At 49.5% G+C, this 18,110-nt stretch overlaps 1 protein-coding gene across 3 annotated transcripts in view; it reads right to left on the reverse strand.

Moving 5' to 3' along the window:
- Positions 1-18,110, reverse strand: part of itpr2 (inositol 1,4,5-trisphosphate receptor, type 2) — a 404,634-nt gene that overhangs the window by 262,568 nt on the left and 123,956 nt on the right. For all 3 annotated transcript variants that reach the window (XM_070897635.1, XM_070897634.1, XM_070897633.1), the window contains one exon: positions 4,265-4,335. Coding sequence is in view for 2 of the 3 variants with exons in the window: in XM_070897634.1 (XP_070753735.1) it covers positions 4,265-4,335 (71 nt within the window). In the remaining variant the exon portion in view is untranslated. The remainder of the gene's footprint in view (positions 1-4,264; positions 4,336-18,110) is intronic.

Genomic DNA, 18,110 nt, shown 5'->3' on the forward strand with positions numbered 1-18,110 from the left:
AGCGGATGTCGGGTCTCGGGTCGGGGACGGGGGAGGTGGGGAGCGGGTGCCGGGTCTCGGGTCGGGACGGGGGGGGGGGGGGGAGCGGGTCTCGGGTCTCGGGTCGGGGCGGGGAGGGGAGCGGGTGTCGGATCTTGGAGCGGGCGGGGATCGTCGGGTCTGGGCGGGGCGGGTGTCGGGGGGGGGGGGGGGGGAGAGTGGGTGTCGGGTCGGGTGTGGTCGGCGGGGTGGGGGGGCGGGTGTCGGGTCTTGTCGGGGGGGGGGAGCAGGAGCTGGCCGTGGGAGGAGCCTCATTCACGCAGCCCCAGTGAGGCCATTCAGCCAGGGCTAGGGGCTGCGTGCTTCGGGCCCCTCCCACAGTTCGGCGCCTGGAGCTACTGCACTTGCGTGCCGACTGTAGCGCGCATGTGCAGAGGTCCCGGCACTGTTTTCAGCGCCGGGACCTGGCTCCGCCCCCCCCCCCCCCACAGCTCGTGCTGGCTGCGCCGAGGGCTAGAGGACCTGTAAGTAGGTGGAGAATACAGAGGATTTTTTTAGGCGCCGTTTTAGGCGCGAAAAACGGGCACCCAGCTCGGAGGGGCGCCCGTTTTTTTTCTTGTGGAAACTTGGGCCCATTATGAGTAGAGCTGCGAAACACCAAAGGGCAGAAAACGTTAGTGGGAGTTGTGTACAGACCACCAAACAGTAGTAGTGAGGTTGGGGATGGCATCAAACAGGAAATTAGGGATGCGTGCAATAAAGGTACAGCAGTTATCATGGGTGACTTTAATCTACATATTGATTGGACTAACCAAACTGGTAGCAATACTGTGGAGGAGGATTTCCTTGAGTGTATAAGGGATGGTTTTCTAGACCAATACGTCGAGGAACCAACTAGAGAGCAGGCCATCCTAGACTGGGTCTTGTGTAATGAGAGAGAATTAATTAGCAATCTGGTCATGCGGGGCCCCTTGGGGAAGAGTGACAATAATATGATAGAATTCTTCATTAAGATGGAGAGTGACACAATTAATTCAGAGACTAGGGTCCTGAACTTAAAGAAAGGAAACGTTGATGGTAGGAGACCTGAATTGGCTAGGATAGACTGGAGAATGATACTTAAAGAGTTGACGGTGGATAGGCAATGGCAGACATTTAAAGATCACATGGATGAACTACAACAATTGTACATCCCTGTGTGGCGCAAGAATAAAAAAGGGAAGGTGGCTCAACCGTGGCTAACAAGGTGAAGTAGGGAAAGTGTTAAATCCAAGGAAGAAGCATATAAATTGGCCAGAAAAAGCAGCAAACCTGAGGACTGGGAGAAATTTAGAATTTAGCAGAGGAGGACTAAGGGTTTAATTAGGAGGGGGAAAAGAGAGTATGAGAGTAAGCTTGCAGGGAACATAAAAACTGACTGCAAAAGCTTCTATAGATATGTGAAGAGAAAAAGATTAGTGAAGACTAATGTGGGTCCCTTGCAGTCAGAATCAGGTGAATTCATAATAGGGAACAAGGAAATGGCAGACCAATTGAACAAATACTTTGGTTCTGTCTTCACTAAGGAAGACACAAATAACCTCCCAAAAATACTAGGGGACCGAGGGTCTAGTGAGAAGGGGGAACTTAGGGAAATCCTTATCAGTCAGAAAATGGTGTTAGGGAAATTGAAGGGACTGAAGGCCGATAAATCTCCAGGGTCTGATAGTCTGCATCCCAGAGTACTTAAGGAAGTGGCCCTAGAAATACTAGATGCATTGGTGGTCATTTTCCAACATTCCATGAACTCTGGATCAGTTCCTATGGACTGGAGGGTAGCTAATGTAACCCCACTTTTTAAAAAAGGAGGGAGAGAGAAAACAGGGAATTATAGACTGGTTAGCCTGACATCGGTAGTGGGGAAAATGGTGGAATCAATTATTAAAGATGTAATTGCAGCGCATATGAAAAGCAGTGACAGGATTTATGAAAGGGAAATCATGCTTGACAAATCTTCTAGAATTTTTTGAGGATGTAACTAGTAGAGTGGATAAGGGAGAACCAGTGGATGTGGTGTATTTGGACTTTCAAAGGCTTTTGACATGGTTCCACACAAGAGATTAGTGTGCAAAATTAAGGCACATAGTATTGGGGGTAATGTATTGACGTGGATAGAGAACAAGTTGGCAGACAGGAAGCCAAGAGTGGGAATAAACGGGTCCTTTTCAGAATGGCAGGCAGTGACTAGTGGGGTGCCGCAGGGTTCAGTGCTGGGAGCCCAGCTATTTACAATATACATTAATGATTTAGACGAAGGAATTGAAGGTAATATCTCCAAGTTTGCAGATGACACTAAGCTGAGTGGCAGTGTGAGCTGCGAGGAGGATGCTAAGAGGCTGCAGGGTGACTTGGACAGGTTTGGTGAATGGGCAAATGCATGGCAGATGCAGTATAATGTGGATAAATGGGAGGTTATCCACTTTGGTGGCAAAAACAGGAAGGCAGATAGATTATTATCTGAATGGTGTTAGATTCGTAAAAGGGGAGGTGCAACGAGACCTGGGTGTCATGGTACATCAGTCATTGAAGGTAGGCATGCAGGTACAACAGGCAGTAAAGAAAGAAAATGGCATGCTGGCCTTCATAGCGAGGGGATTTGAGTATAGGAGCAGGGAGGTCTTACTGCAGTTGTACAGGGCCTTGGTGAGACCACATCTTGAGTATTGTGCGCAATTTTGGTCTCCTAACCTGAGGAAGGATGTGCTTACTATTGAGGGAGTGCAGCAAAGGTTCACCAGACTGATTCCTGGGATGGCAGGACTGACATAGGAGGAAAGACTGGATCGGCTAGGCTTATACTCACTGGAATTTAGAAAAATGAGAGGGGATCTCATAGAAACTGATAAAATTCTGACAGGACTGGCCAGGTTAGATGCAGGTAGAATATTCGCGATGTTGGGGAAGTCCAGAACCAGGGGTCACAGTCTAAAGATAAGGGGTGAGCCATATAGGACCGAGATGAGGAAAAACGTTTTCACCCAGAGAGTTGTGAACCTGTGGAATTCTCTGCCACAGAAAGTTGTTGGGTCCAGTTCGTTGGACATATTCAAAAGGGAGTTAGATGTGGCCCTTATGGCTAAAGTTGCATGATCATATCGAATGGCGGTGCAGACTCGAAGGGCCGAATGGCCTGCTCCTGCATCTATTTTCTATGTTTCTATGTTTCTAACCTATCACAGACCTTCCCGTTTGTTCTTTCCCCCTGCCACCTTTCCCTGTCTCTGTACCTGCTGAAAACCAGTTATATCTCGAACTTTGCCAGTTCTGGTGAAAGGTCACCGACCTGAGTGTTTGCAGCATTTTCTGTTTTAGTGAGGTTGATTGAGGAATTAATATTGGTCAGGACACCTCTGCTCTTCTTCGATGGTGCTCATGGGATCTCTTGCGTCCAACGGAGATCGCAGATGGCGTCTCGGCGTGAAGTCTCATCTGGAAGACGGCACCTCCAACACTGCAGCACTCCCTCAGCAGTGCATCGGAGTGTCTGTCTGGACTATGGGCTCAAGTATCTGGAGTTAGACTTGAACCCACGACCTTCTAACTCAGAAGTGACTTCGCTACCACTGAGCCACGGCCGAAAGCTGTATGTACCAAAAACTGTTTGACTAATGCCATGGACCCGGTCACCCATACCCAGCCTTGGCCTACAGCCGGGTCCAGTCCCACACTGTGTGCGTGACTCTGAATGCCCTCAGCGGAGGATGGGCAATTAAGCCCGGGCTTGCCAGCGTCACCCACGTCCCGGGAACAACTATAGAGAAACCTGCAATAAAAACAGAGAATGTTGGAAGCAGTCAGCGGGTCCAACAGCAGAGTTAACGTTTCAGGTCAACGACCCTAGGTCAGAACTGGAAAAGTTTAGAGGTCGGGAAACCTGTGTCTGACACTGTGGCTTGTAAATACAGAAGGCCCGAATTCTTACAAGCATTCGGTTCTGATGAAGGGTCATCAACCGGAAACATTAACTCTGTTTCTCTCTCCACGGATGCTGCCTGACCCGCTGAGTGTTTCCAGCATTTTCTGTTCAGATTTCGTCAAGCCGTGTGTGTATGATTCAGACAATAAATTCTCAGCGTAACTTTCTTTTCTTCTGGAGACTTTTGACAAGTGCAAAAAAAGAGAAGAAATCAGCTGTTGAATTGTGGGATAAAAAGCATTTTAACGTCTGCTCTATAATGGGAAGGTGTAGAGGACTAGAAGGTGGAAGTATTTATTTGAAGAGAAATTGCTCCCCAGGTTATCTTACCTCTGAATTTCTTTGGAGGATTGGCCAGCTCCCCAGCTTCTGGCTGAACCACACATCTGTCATCCACTAATCTGTAAGAGAAAGACAGGCACTTCAGTTAGTTGAGACACAGCATTGCGAGTTTATTCTTGACTCTGTAACCGAAGAACATATGTTTGCAAGAGTTTAGCCAAGATTACATTTGCTACAGAAGCAATAAGATCCATTATAGAGTGATGAAATACATTTTGTTGAAATGGGCGATAACTCATCTCAGCGTTTAGATGGCCGATAAGTGGGCGATAGCGGGTAGAAGCTAATGGAAAGTCCAGCCCATTGGGCTGGAAATTCGCTGTGATGCTGCCCCTCGCAAGGGTGGGAACAGGGGCACTAAAGTGTTGGCAGTGGCGAGCGCTGGTATTCGCGCCGCTCGGCAATTTCAGTGTGCCGCTCCCGGCGGTGCTGAGGAGTACCGCCCGGGTGCGTCGTGCCGGTGTGCAACGGCCCCGGGTATCGATACGCTTCCAAATTTTGTTTTGTGTTGAACCCGTAGCAATCCATTGTGACCCCACCATGGAAAGCTGGCGTGGAGAGCTGTCCCGCAGAGCTGAGGGAAGGAATGAGGTAAGATTGGTTGGGTTCATTTCTCATTTTGCCATTTAAGTTTATTTGGGGTGAGTAACGTATCGGGAATGTTTTTTTGTGCTTTTTGTTCCGATTCTTTTTTTTTTTTGCAGGGAGGCCTCGCTTAGGGCGCTACCACACCGGTGTGAGGCCTCCCTGCCACACCGGCTCTTTAGCTCGGGATTTTCAGTTGCTTACCCGGCCTAGCGCCCTGAGAGAGGTGTCGAACGCCTCCCTTAGCGCTCCACTCCACTCTCGGGGCCCAGCGGCTGAATTTTCTGGCTGCCGACGCAAACCATTTCCCGGCGCTAAATCTATCCACCGCCCGACATTAACGCCTCAGAAAACCATCAACCTCATTTCCAGCCCACATTTAAAATAAAAAATAATGTTTTAACGATCAGGTACACAGACGAATTAATACTGGGTTGTAACACAAGATTTATTCTGCATCCTCTGATGCTATTTTGGGGACAACTAGGATATTTGACACGGGAAAGTAAAACTCTCTTTCCGCATCACGTAGCAGAGGGAAGTACCCACACACGCCACGTACTGAAACTGCACCAACACCATTGCGGCAACACGTGAAGAACTTGCAACAAAAAGAGTTTCCAAAATTGGAGCTTCCTCTCTCAATGTCGGACTTCATAGCAAGAGCATTTGAGTATAGGAGCAGGGAGGTCTTACTGCAGTTGTACAGGGCCTTGGTGAGGCCTCACCTTGAATATTGTGTTCAGTTTTGGTCTCCTAATCTGAGGAAGGACATTCTTGCTATTGATGGAGTGCAGCGACGGTTCACCAGACTAATTCCCAGGATGGCAGGACTGACATATGAAGAAAGACTGGATCAACTAGGCTTATATTCACTGGAATTTAGAAGGATGAGAGGGGATCTCATAGAAACATATAAAGTTCTGACGGGACTGGACAGGTTAGATGGAGGAAGAATGTTCCCGATGTTGGGGAAGGCCAGAACCAGGGGTCACAGTCTAAGGATAAGGGGTAAGCCATTTAGGACCGAGATGAGGAGAAACTTCTTCACTCAGAGAATTGTGAACCTGTGAAATTCTCTACCACAGAAAGTTGTTGAGGCCAGTTCGTTAGATATACTCAAAAGGGAGTTAGATATGGTCCTTACGGCTAAAGGGGTCAAAGAGTATGGAGAGAAAGCAGGAATGGGGTACTGAAGTTGCATGATCAGCCATGATCTTATTGAATGGTGGTGCAGGCTCGAAGGGCCGAATGGCCTCCTCCTGCACTTATTTTCTATGTTTCTATCCCTCATGTTTTTCTATTTCCCTGAATACTCTTATTTCACAGGCATTAGGAGTCAGCCGTGGTTCAGTGGTAGCTCTCTTGCCTCTAGTGAGAAGGTTGTAAGTCCCAATCCAGAGACTTCAGCACAAAATCGAGGCTGACACTCCCAGTGCAGTACTGAGGGGGCGCTGCCTCTCAGATGAGACGTTTAACCGAGGCCCTGTCTGCCTTCTTGGATTGATGTAAAAGATCCCACAGTACTGTTTCGAAGAAGTGCAGAGTTCTCCCCGTTGTCCTGGCTAATATTTATGGAAGGAACTATTTGTACTGAGCCTTTGCTCCACATGTGTCTGTCAGGCTTCGCCCCCCGCAAACCGGAAGTGCAGCCGCGTTCTCATTCCATGCGGGCAGAGAGGAATGTGAGAGAGAGAGAGAGAGAGAGAGAGAGAGAGAGAGAGACTGGGAGGGGGAGGCAAGAGAGACTGGGTGGAGAGGCTGGGAGGGGGAAGCGAGAGATACTTGGAGGGTGGGGCAGAGGCGAGAGAGAGAGAGAGAGAGAGAGAGAGAGAGAGAAAAAGAGAAGAGAGAGAGAGAGAGAGAGAGAGAGAGAGAGAGAAAAACTGGCGGGGGGGGGGGGGGGGGGGAGAAAGAGAGAGAGAGAGACTGGTGTCATGTATTCAACTGTCATTGTATATGTGCGTCTTCCTAGCTCCAGAGGTAGAATTCCTGGGGATGAGGGTAGCAGCAGACGGGATCAGACCTACTGCGTCCAAAACAGAAGCGATCCAGAGAGCACCCAGACCCCGTAACACGATGGAGCTGCGTTCGTTTCTGGGGCTCCTGAACTATTTTGGTAACTTTCTTCCCAAATTGAGCACGCTGTTAGAGCCGCTACACGTGCTCCTACGCAAAGGTCGCGAATGGGTCTGGGGTCACAGCCAGGAAAGGGCTTTTGATAGAGCACGAAATTTGTTATGCTCCAACAATCTGTTATCGATATATGACCCATGTAAGAAACTTGTTTTAACGTGCGATGCGTCGTCCTATGGTGTCGGGTGTGTGTTGAGCATGTCAATGCCAAGGGTCAGTCACAGCCAGTAGCTTATGCCTCCAGACGTCTGTCCCAGGCAGAATGGGGCTACGGGATGGTAGAAAAGGAAGCGCTTGCATGTGTAGATGCTAAAAAAAATGCACCAGTACCTGTTTGGCAGAAATTTGAGCTGGAGACAGATCACAAACCACTAACGTCCCTTTTGGCCGACAACAAGGCCATAAATGCAAATGCATCAGCCCGCATACAGAGGTGGGCACTCGCGTTAGCCGCCTATGACTATACAATTCGGCACAGACCGGGCACTGAAAACTGCGCGAATGCACTCAGCAGGCTCCCACTAGCCACCACTAAGGGGGCAACCAAGCATGCTGCTGAGATGGTCATGGCTGTTGAAGCTTTCAAAAGCGAAGGCCCACCCGTGACAGCCCGTCAGATCAAAGTCTGGGCAAATAGAGACCCGCTACTGTCTCTAGTCAAGAAATGTGTCCTGAATGGGGACTGGGCAGCCACGTACAGGGCATGCCCTGAGGAATTTAAACCATTTCACAGGCGCAAGGATGAACTCTCAATTCAGGCCGATTGCCTACTATTGCGAAGCCGAGTAGTCATGCATCAGATGGGCAGAGAGATGTTCAGTGAACTCCACAATGAGCACCCGGGCATTGTCATGATGAAGGCAATTGCCAGGTCACACGTTTGGTGGCCAGGGATAGATGCAGACCTGGAACTTTGTGTTCGCAGGTGCAACATGTGTGCCCAGCTGGACAATGTGGCCAGGGAAGCCCCCCTTAGCTCCTGGTCCTGGCCCGCCAAGCCTTGGTCACGCATCCATGTGGACTACACAGGTCCTTTCATGGGAAAAATGTTTCGGTTGTAGTAGACGCCTACGCCAAATGGATCGAGTGTGACATTCTCAATTCAAGCACATCCTCTGCCATGGTAGAAAGTCTACGGGCAATGTTCGCCGCCATTGATCTACCGGATGTCTTGGTCAGCGACAATGGCCCGTGCTTTACAAGCACTGAATTCCAGGACTTCATGGCAGGAAATGGTATCAACCATGTCAGAACGGCACCGTTCAAGCCGGCCTCAAACAGCCAGGTGGAACGAGCAGTGCCGATAATCAAACAGGGGATGCTCAGAATCCAAGGGGGTTCCCTACAAAGCCGCTTATCATGTCTCCTGTTGGTCAATAGGTCCCGACCACACTCGCTCACAGGGGTCCCACCCGCAGAGCTATTAATGAAAAGGATGCTCAAAACCAGGTTATCCCTTATACACCCCACCATGAAAGAAATTGTTGAGAGCAGGCGTCAGTCACAATGTGACTACCATGACATGAATGCGAGGGCGTGATGTATTGATGTCAATAACCCTGTCTTTGTCCTCAACTACGCTGCAGGGCCCAAATGCCTTGCAGGCACTGTGATTGCCAAAGAGAGCAATAGGATTCTGGTAGTTAAACTTACCAATGGACAAATCTGCCGCAAACACGTGGATCAACAAAGGAGGTTCAGCAATCCCACAGAAGAAGCAGAGGAAGAACACGACGTAGAGTTCACTCCACTACAGGTGACCGAACATCGGAACCAAGTGGAGGAGAGCCCAGTCACTGTGGGCAGTCCGGACAGGCCTGAGGCACCGGAAACAGCAGACACTCAGGCCAGCGCCCAACAACCGGAGCCCCAACTCAAGGAGCGTAAACCACCAGAGAGACTTAACCTGTGATCCCAATAAGACTTTGGAAGGGAGGTGATGTCATATATTCAACATGTAATCCATGTATAAGCTGACCTAAGTTGTACACCGTGAGAACATTGACCACTAGGTAGTGAACTTGTGGGAGACACTCCTAACCTGGACTTTCAGGTATAAAAGGGGAAGCACCACCCATCTTCATCACTTCATTGCTGGCTAATAAAGGTTACTGGTCACAGAGTGACCTTCTCTCAAGTATGGGCCTCGTGTGCATTTATACTGTATAGTAAGGACATATTAACTGGGGTCAGAGAGAGCGAGAGCAGACCGAGAGAGAGAGAGCAGGAGGCTGGGGGGAGGGAGGCTGGGGAGGAGAGAGAGAGAGAGAGAGAGAGAGAGAGAGAGAGGGGGGGTGCTGGGGAGTAGAGAGAGAGAGGGGGGGGCTGGGGAGGAGAGAGAGAGAGAGAGAGAGAGAGGGAGAGGGAGAGGGAGAGGGAGAGAGAGAGAGAGAGAGAGAGAGAGAGAGAGAGTGTGTCTGGGGAGGAGAGTGAGAGGGGCTGGGGAGGAGAGAGAGAGAGAGAGAGAGGGGCTGAGGAGGAGAGAGAGAGAGAGAGAGAGAGAGAGAGTGGCTGGGGAGGGGAGAGAGAGAGAGAGAGAGGGGCTGGGGAGGAGAGAGAGAGAGAGAGAGAGAGAGAGAGAGAGGGGCTGGGGAGGAGAGAGAGAGAGAGAGAGAGAGAGAGAGAGGGGCTGGGGAAGAGAGAGAGAGAGAGAGAGAGAGAGAGAGAGAGGGGCTGGGGAAGAGAGAGAGAGAGGGAGAGAGAGAGGGAGGGGCTGGGGAGGAGAGAGAGGGGCTGGGGAGGAGAGAGAGAGAGAGAGAGGGGCTGGGGAGGAGAGAGAGAGAGAGAGAGAGAGAGAGAGGGGCTGGGGAGGAGAGAGAGAGAGAGAGAGAGAGGGGCTGGGGAGGAGAGAGAGAGAGAGAGAGGGGCTGGGGAGGAGAGAGAGAGAGAGAGAGAGGGGTTGGGGAGGAGAGAGAGAGAGAGAGAGAGGGGTTGGGGAGGAGAGAGAGAGAGAGAGAGAGAGAGAGAGAGGGGCTAGGGAGGAGAGAGAGAGGGGCTAGGGAGGAGAGAGAGAGAGGGGCTGGGGGGGGAGAGAGAGAGAGAGAGAGAGAGAGAGGGGCTGGGGAGGAGAGAGAGAGAGAGAGAGAGAGAGAGAGAGGGGCTGGGGAGGAGAAGAGAGAGAGAGGGGCTGGGGAGGAGAGAGGGGGGCTGGGGAGGAGAGAGAGAGAGAGAGAGGGGCTGGGGAGGAGAGAGAGAGAGAGAGAAAGAGAGAGAAGGGCGGGGGGGGGGTGGGTGGGTGGGTGGAGACACGAGTGGGGGGAATCGGAGGGGAGAGGGGGATCTCAGGGAAGATGGATCACGTTCTTCCAACCCCCCACAAGAGATATCTTTGGAGTGGATGAAATCCAGAAGTCACGACACTGTCACTATTCACTTCATACCGAATAAACCTGTTAACAATCTGTACACAATGCCCCATCTGTGGTGGGGGGAGGGGGGAGGGGGGAGGATGCACTTGCGCTGGTGTAAGGAGGAACTTTGGCTGGGGGAGGGAAGTACTTAGATTGGGGCAAGTCCCTTTGGCTGGGGGAGGCATGTACCTGGACTGGGGTAAGGCACTTTTGGCTGGGGGAGGGAAGTACTTGGACCGGGGTAAGGCACTTTGGTTGGCCCTTGCTGTCTTCTGGGGAGCTCTGTCCTATGTCACTTCAGGAAATCAAAGTGGATCGAGTTACAATTTGCAAGTCAGTGAGACCTTGGGCTGGGCGGTTCCAGTTACACATTGCTGTGAAACTTCAGGGTGTGGCTTATCCTCCAAGGGGACCAATCATAGACAAAGGGCGAACCAGGGTGGCCATTTTCACAGTACAATATTTATCCCTCTACCAACATCACTAAAAACAGATTAGATGGTCACCCAAATGTGCACCCTAAAAAATGAAAGGGAACATTGATCTGGAGTTCCCCAAGGATCCTTCTATTTCTCATCTGCCCCTCGGTGACATCATCCCAAAACATATCAGCTTCCACATGTACACTGACGACACTCAGCTCCATCTCACCGTCTCGGATTTGTCCCACTGCTTGTCCGACATCCAGTATTGGATGAGCAGAAATTTCCTCCAACTAAATATTGGGAAGACTGAAGCCATTAACTTTGGACCCCGCCACAAACTCCGTTCCCTGACCATCGACTCTCTCCCTCTCGCTAGCAACTGTCCAAGGCTGAGCCAAACCGTTTGCAACATTGGTGTCGGTGTCTGACCCCAACACGAGCTGCCCACCACATAACCACACCATCACCTAGACTGTCTACTTCACCCTCCGTAACATCACCCGACTCCGCCCCTGCCTCAGCTCATCCGCTGTTGAAACCCTCATCCCTGCCTTCCTTCAGCCTAGACTTGACTATTCCAATGTTCTCCTGGCCGGCCTCCCATCTTCCACCCTACATAAGTTTGAGCTTGTCCAAATCCCTGCTGACCGCATCCTAACTCACACCAAGTCCCGTTCACCCCTGTGCTCGCTGACCTACACTGGCTCCCAGTCCGACAACGCCTCAAATGTAAAATCCCTCCATGGCCTTGTCCTTCCCTGGCTCTGTAATCTCCTCCAGCCCTACAAGCCTTCGCGATCTCTGCGTACCTCCAATTCAACCTTTGGCAGCCGTGCTTTCAGCTACCTGGACCCCAAGCTCTGGAACTCTCCACCTCTCCACCTCTCCACCTCTCCACCTCTCCACCTCTCCACCTCTCCACCTCTCCACCTCTCCACCTCTCCACCTCTCCACCTCTCCACCTCTCCACCTCTCCACCTCTCCACCTCTCCACCTCTCTTTCCCCCTTTAAAATTCTCCTTAAAACCTACCTCTTTGATCAAACGTTTGGGAATCTGTCCTGATTATCTCCTTCTGTGGCTTTGTGCCAAAACGTTTTATTGCTAATGCTCTTAGTAAAACGTCCCAACGCGCTGAACATGTTAAAGGTACCATACAAATGCAAGTTGTTTTGTTGTTATGTTCCTTTCAAGCACCTTGCCTGGTCTGCATCCCATGCCTTTTGGGGCAGTGTTTTCTACGTTCTCATAACTGCAGGGGAAGGCAGTTTTTCTGGTTTCACTTTTACCCATCTGACTTTAAGAATATGTTTCCTTGTTCAGGATTGTTAAGAACATAAGAATCAGGAGCAGGAGTAGGCCATACAGCCCCTCGAGCCTGCTCTGTCTTTCCATAAGATCATGGCTGATCTTCTACCTCAACTCCACTTTCCCGCCCTGCCGCCATTATCGCCCAAAAACATCAAAGCCGAAAATCCAGCCATTCAATTGGACCATTGGGCCTCGTGCCAGCACAACTTCTACCAAGTGAAGTCCCACAGGGAGGCTTCACTTGCACGAGGAAGTCCCTCCGAGAATTCACACAATGTCTGAAACATGCAAGTTCGGTTTCCACTGATTATTGCCCTTTCAACCTTGGTGGTATCTTGCACCTTGGCTCTCTGCCTTGGTTTCACACAAAAAAACACACACCTTATATTTCAGGAACTTTTTGCACGATTCCTAGTGTGTGATGGAGCCAAAATTACCCAAAAAGGGCGTCTTCACTCATAAAACTTCGAGGCTCGAGGCATGAGGCCTGAACCAGTTTTGAGCTTCACATTGTGTAATCGCTACATGCCAGCCCTCATAAACTCAGCTCCGAGATCCATTGCTAATGTCACATCGTTATACTGCAGTACACTGCTCGCCTGAAAGTCAAGCTGCCCGTGCCAGGTTGCAGTCTGCTCAACCCTTTCTTTCGAAATAAGTCACAGAGACAAGCAGCATTTGTTTTTATAAACCCACCCCGCTGCCGATCTAATGTATTTTTACTCTCTCTCTGTCTCCAATGGCAGCTGGTAATTATTCTGTCATTCACACCCTATCTAGACTCATCTTTTTCTAACTTCTGCCATTACCAACTCAAGTCGGCCCATCATCCCTGTTGTCTCTCTAATCTCTCCTGTCTTCCAGCCTATCACAAATCTTCCCTTTTGTTCTATCCTCCCCTCCCCCTTTCAGTGCACCTTAAGAATCTGCTCATTTCAAACATTCACCTGTTCTGACGAAGGGTCACAGACCCGAAACGTTAATTCTGTTTCTCTCTCCACAGACGCTGCCTGACCCATCGAGATTTCCAACATTTTGTGTTTTTATTGCAGATTCCAGCATCTGCAGTATTTTGCTTTTGTATTAGACAAGGAGCACTGTCTGATAGTCAAATTCACATCAAAGGTTGCAATGCCAGCTGTGGCTCAGTGGGTAGCACTCTCGCCTGTGAATCAGAAGGTTGTGGGTTCAAGTCCCACTCCAGAGACTTGAGCACAAAAAAAAAAAATCTAGGCTGACACTCCAGTGCAGTGCTGAGGGAGTGCTGCACTATCAGAGATGCCGTCTTTCGGATGAGATGTTAAACAGAGGCCCTGTCTGCTCGCTCAGGTGAATGCTAAAGATCCCACAGCACTATTTCGAAGAAGAGTGTCCTGGCCAATATTTATCCCTCAATCAACATCACTGAAAAAAACCAGATTATCTGGTCATTGTCACATTGCTGTTTGTGGGAGCTTGCTGTGCACAAATTGGCTGCCACGTTTCCCACATTACAACAGTGACTACACTCCAAAAGTACTTCATTGGCTACAAACCGCATTGAGACATCCGGTGGTCGTGAAAGGTGTTATATAAATCCAAGTCTTTCTTTCTTTCTGTATTTATCAAATGAATATAAAATGCACATTATTAACTATACTCGTCTGAAGATGCAGGAAAGACATTGGTGACATTCGGTGCCACCCTGCAATATACATCAGCGTCAATGGGCTAGTTTTGATCGCGGAAAGGGATCGGAGAGAAAGTTTCCAGATTTCCACCCCCCCCCCCAATTGGCCTGGGGTTTTTAATCTGCTTTCTCGCCTCTCTCAGGAGATCACACGGCTCCGGGTGGATGGAGTGCATCTATCGTGAGCGTTACGGCATCACAACTACGTGGCACAGGCTGGCTGGATCGGTTGGTCCTTTCCTGCTCGTTATTATCGTATGTTTAATATGTGGAAACTTTTTCTGTTTGTACTCCCAGGTGACCTCAATAGCACGTCATCACAGATTGTGTTTATAGTACATTAATATTCTATAGCTCATCACAGTTCTCTCATTTAGCTTTATTTGGCTTCAACGATTGCAGATAATCCACCCTGAGGAATGGTGCATTGCACGAGCTGTCGGAGGACATTGTTGGTCAGGGAGGACCAGGGGGTCAGAGTTTTAAGTTACGCAAGGCCAGATCTAGGATCGATGTCAGGAGGTGGTTCCTTTCCCAGAGAATAGAAGATCTGTGGAACACGTTGCCGTTTCATGTGGCAGACACGGATTCATTCAATTCCTCACAGCGAGAGCTGGACCTGTACCTCTTACAGAAGGTAGGTACTGCAGGGATCGTGGGCCACCCCAACCTGCGAGAGAACATCTCCGCAGGTCGGGGCTATAAAAAGAGCTGGAGTGAGCCACTGCAGCTTCCAGCGCGAGCCGACACAAATGTGCGACGGCTTCGAGGTGGGCGACTGGGTGACGTCACCAGGACCCAGGTCGTTGTTTGGAGCGTGGGCAGGAACATCGGCGGGGCCTTGGTACAGCAGAGGAGCGGGTAGGTCGTGACGACTTGCGATGAGTGATTGGGGCAGAGAAGCGATGAGGGATCGTGGCTGAGATTTGGTGGCTGATCGTGGCGGAGGTTCGGCGAATGTTTGGTGCAGAGGTGAGGTGGGACATCGTAGCGGAGGTGCGGTGAATGAGAGTAAGGGGCCCAGAAGAGCCGAGGGCCCAAGGGGCAGCACGGGCTAGCCCACACTGCGATATGTGGGCGCACTGGGTCCGTGCAGCAGAGCAGGTCTCCAGTCGTTCTGGTTAACCCTTGCCACTGGATAAAGGCCGAGCTCTGTCAAGCCCGTGTGGTGATTGGTGTGCCACAGCCACTACACATTAAAAAAATCCACGCGCAGGCATCTTCCACCCCCTCAATTGGAGTTCAGGACTGGAACATCGGGTCCTTCATTGAAACATCTGTGAACTCTTGTGGAAGCAAGTCATCCTCGTTCGAGGGACAGTCTATGATGACGACGACTGCAGGGAATTCAGGGCCAGAGTGATCTCCTTAACTCGTTTCAATCGCTATGGGGGGAGGGTCAAGAGGAATTTCCCAGATTTCCCCCCCCCCAAATTGGACTGGGTTTTTAATCTATTTTTTCACCTCTCCCAGGAGATCACATTGTTTTGAGTGTGGATGGAGAGTGTCCATATTGTGAGGCAAAAGGTATCACAATTGTGTTGGATGGGCTGGATGGACCAGAGGGTCAGTCATTGTTCATATGTTCGTATTCTGCTCCCAAATGATTAAAAGGAAGGGATTTGTGCAGGGAAACAGCAGCTTACTCAGATATTATGCTGCTCGGCGACCTTGAGACCTGTTAATGCAAGGAATTAGCTTTCCAACACGTGAACTGGCAAACAGGCTGCGGTTTCTTGGAAATCAATCAGAAAAGCACATTACGTCCCTTGGAACCTGCTATCTACATGGGGTCTGAAGCTGCACTGCTACCTAGTCACAGGGCAACTCGCAGTAGTGTTCATTGTATGCTGTGGTGATAAGGTTCAAGGTCGGCATAGGTTACATTGCAGCATGCTGCAGAAATGAAAGTCAAACTACCCGGGGACAGGCTGCACCATACTCAACCCTTTCTAAATAGGTTATCCTGCTAGCCCAGTGTTGTCCACTAGAAATCTCTGACTAGCCACAGGTGAGGCTACGGCGACACTGTTTTAACCATAGGCAGTAGAATACACCTCACACACGCTCACACAATGCAGTAAATGTGTTTCACATGTGGATATTTAGGGACCAACCATCTCCCACCATTCAGTAACCGAGGAGGTGAAGCACTCACAATGAGCAATAAACACTCGCACACTCTGCTTTTCCTCTTACCATCTTACCAACAGACGCACTAAAAGGTTAAAGTTATCTAATTATTGAAATCACAGGCCCAACGACAGTGTTTATTACTCATTTATTATTTACGAATCAGAAATGCAATTAGCCATAGATGGATTCCCAATTAGCCACATGTGGCTAGCAATGCTCCCTGTAGCTGCACGGTGTCCGGTTTCTCTCAATGCGCGGTTCCTTTAAATTCTTGCGCAAGCGCGGTATTTACAATGCACAAGCTTGTGAGTGGCCTGTCCAGGACCAGGCGCGCAGGGAACATTGGTGGCTAGTGACTAACATATTGGACAGCACATAAGAACATAAGAAATAGGAGCAGGAGTAGGCCACCTGGCCCCTTGAGCCTGCTCCGCCATTTAATAAGATCATGGCTGATCTCGGCGCTCATATTCCATGGAGATAAACAGCACAAGCTCTGTCCGTATTATCACTGCGACAATCCCAGCAACAGAGGACAGAGCCATGTCACAATGTCGATGAGACCAAGTCACTCTGGAAACTTTGCAACTTCAACCAGGATCACACACGATGTTAAAATCTTCATGACCAACCTGATCCTATCATTTTGCATAGACCAAAATAGCCCGACAAAGAAATCACCATTCTTACAGCCGCGTTTGGGTTTATAACATGTATTTTGGAGTAAATCCAAAGCGAGTACAATTCCAGATTTTAATTAATACATTCCAGAGTTTATTGAATACATAGGTGTTACTTCTGGCTCACTGGTCGCACTCTGGTCTCAGAGTCAGAAGGGCCATGTGTTCCAGTCCCCATTCCGGAGACTTAGGCTGACACTCTAGTGTGGAACAGAGGGAATGCTGCACTGTCAGAGGTGCCGTCTTTTGGTGAAACATTAAATTGAGGACCCATCTACCTTCTCAGGTGGACGTAAATATCCCATGGTGTTGCTGGAGAAGAGCAGGGGAGTTCTCCCTGGTGTCCTAGTCAATATTTATCCTTCAAGCAACATCAATAAAGCAGATTATTTGGTCATTTATCTCATTGCTGTTTGTGGGAGCTTGCTGTATGCAAGATGGCTGCCGCCTTTCCTATATTACAACAGTGACTACACTCCAAAAGTACTTCACGGGGCTGTGAAGTACTGTAGGATGCCCTGAGGTTGTGAAAGGCGCTATATCAATGCAGATTCTTGGCTGACGTGTCAACAGAATCTCACATCCCCCACGTATATTCTGTCATTGGCTTCACTCACAACAAGGGTTGTCCGAGCCATGCCCTGTGTTGATCACATCCACAGTGGGCACTGCCAGTGAGTCTCCGGGTCATGGGCCAGCTGATATGGAATCTGATGGACATTCTGTCAAAGAATTTCAATAAGGCATACGTAACCGCTGTACCCATTTTAGAAGTACTCTAGCTATCTACACAGGGCCAGATTCAGGGCCTGGGGCAACTGATCCAAATGGGTTGATAGTTATGTGTGGAAATGTATTTTTATCTAAGCTGATACCATACGGTATTTGTGTGCCCTTTGCAATATATATATATCAAAATGGAGTCCTGGCCCTTCCAGAACTTTCTGCATTTTAGCAGTCAGCTTGCATAAACAGCTAAACCTGGTTTGAGATGGCTGATGGCCATCAGACAGCTAGGAGACAAGTCATGCTGAGACAAGTACCCCCCCCCATGGTGCTTTCCTATTGTCTACACTACAGGAGTTCCATGTCACCCCACCCTTATCTTCTAGCCATTATCTCTTGCAGAGACCTCATCCATTTGATGCAAACAGATAAACTGACCAGGAAATTGAACTATCCTGACACAATACAAGACAGGTGATAGCCCATTACCTATGACTCATGGAGTAATGGCCGGCTGGCCAACTGATAACCCTGACAAAAGGAAATATTTGGATACCATGTCAGGACCAGGATATAGTAATTAACTCTTTATCTGTATTCACTGACTGTGAGACAGAGCAATACACAGGGAGAGGCCATAACTTGGGTTTTACTGTATAAATATCTTGTTAAACTGAACCATTTCAGAGGTGTTCACTTAGCCCTTGACTGAGTGTAACCTGCCCCTTGCTAGCAAGTAAATTAAAGAAACTTCTGCCGGAGCTGTAAGTGTCGGAGTCATTCTTTTCGGAGGTCGAGATTTCGACATATGTTTGTT

The sequence above is a fragment of the Pristiophorus japonicus genome, chromosome 13 (assembly GCF_044704955.1).
Source record: "Pristiophorus japonicus isolate sPriJap1 chromosome 13, sPriJap1.hap1, whole genome shotgun sequence".
In the NCBI taxonomy this organism is placed as follows: Eukaryota; Metazoa; Chordata; class Chondrichthyes; family Pristiophoridae; genus Pristiophorus; species Pristiophorus japonicus.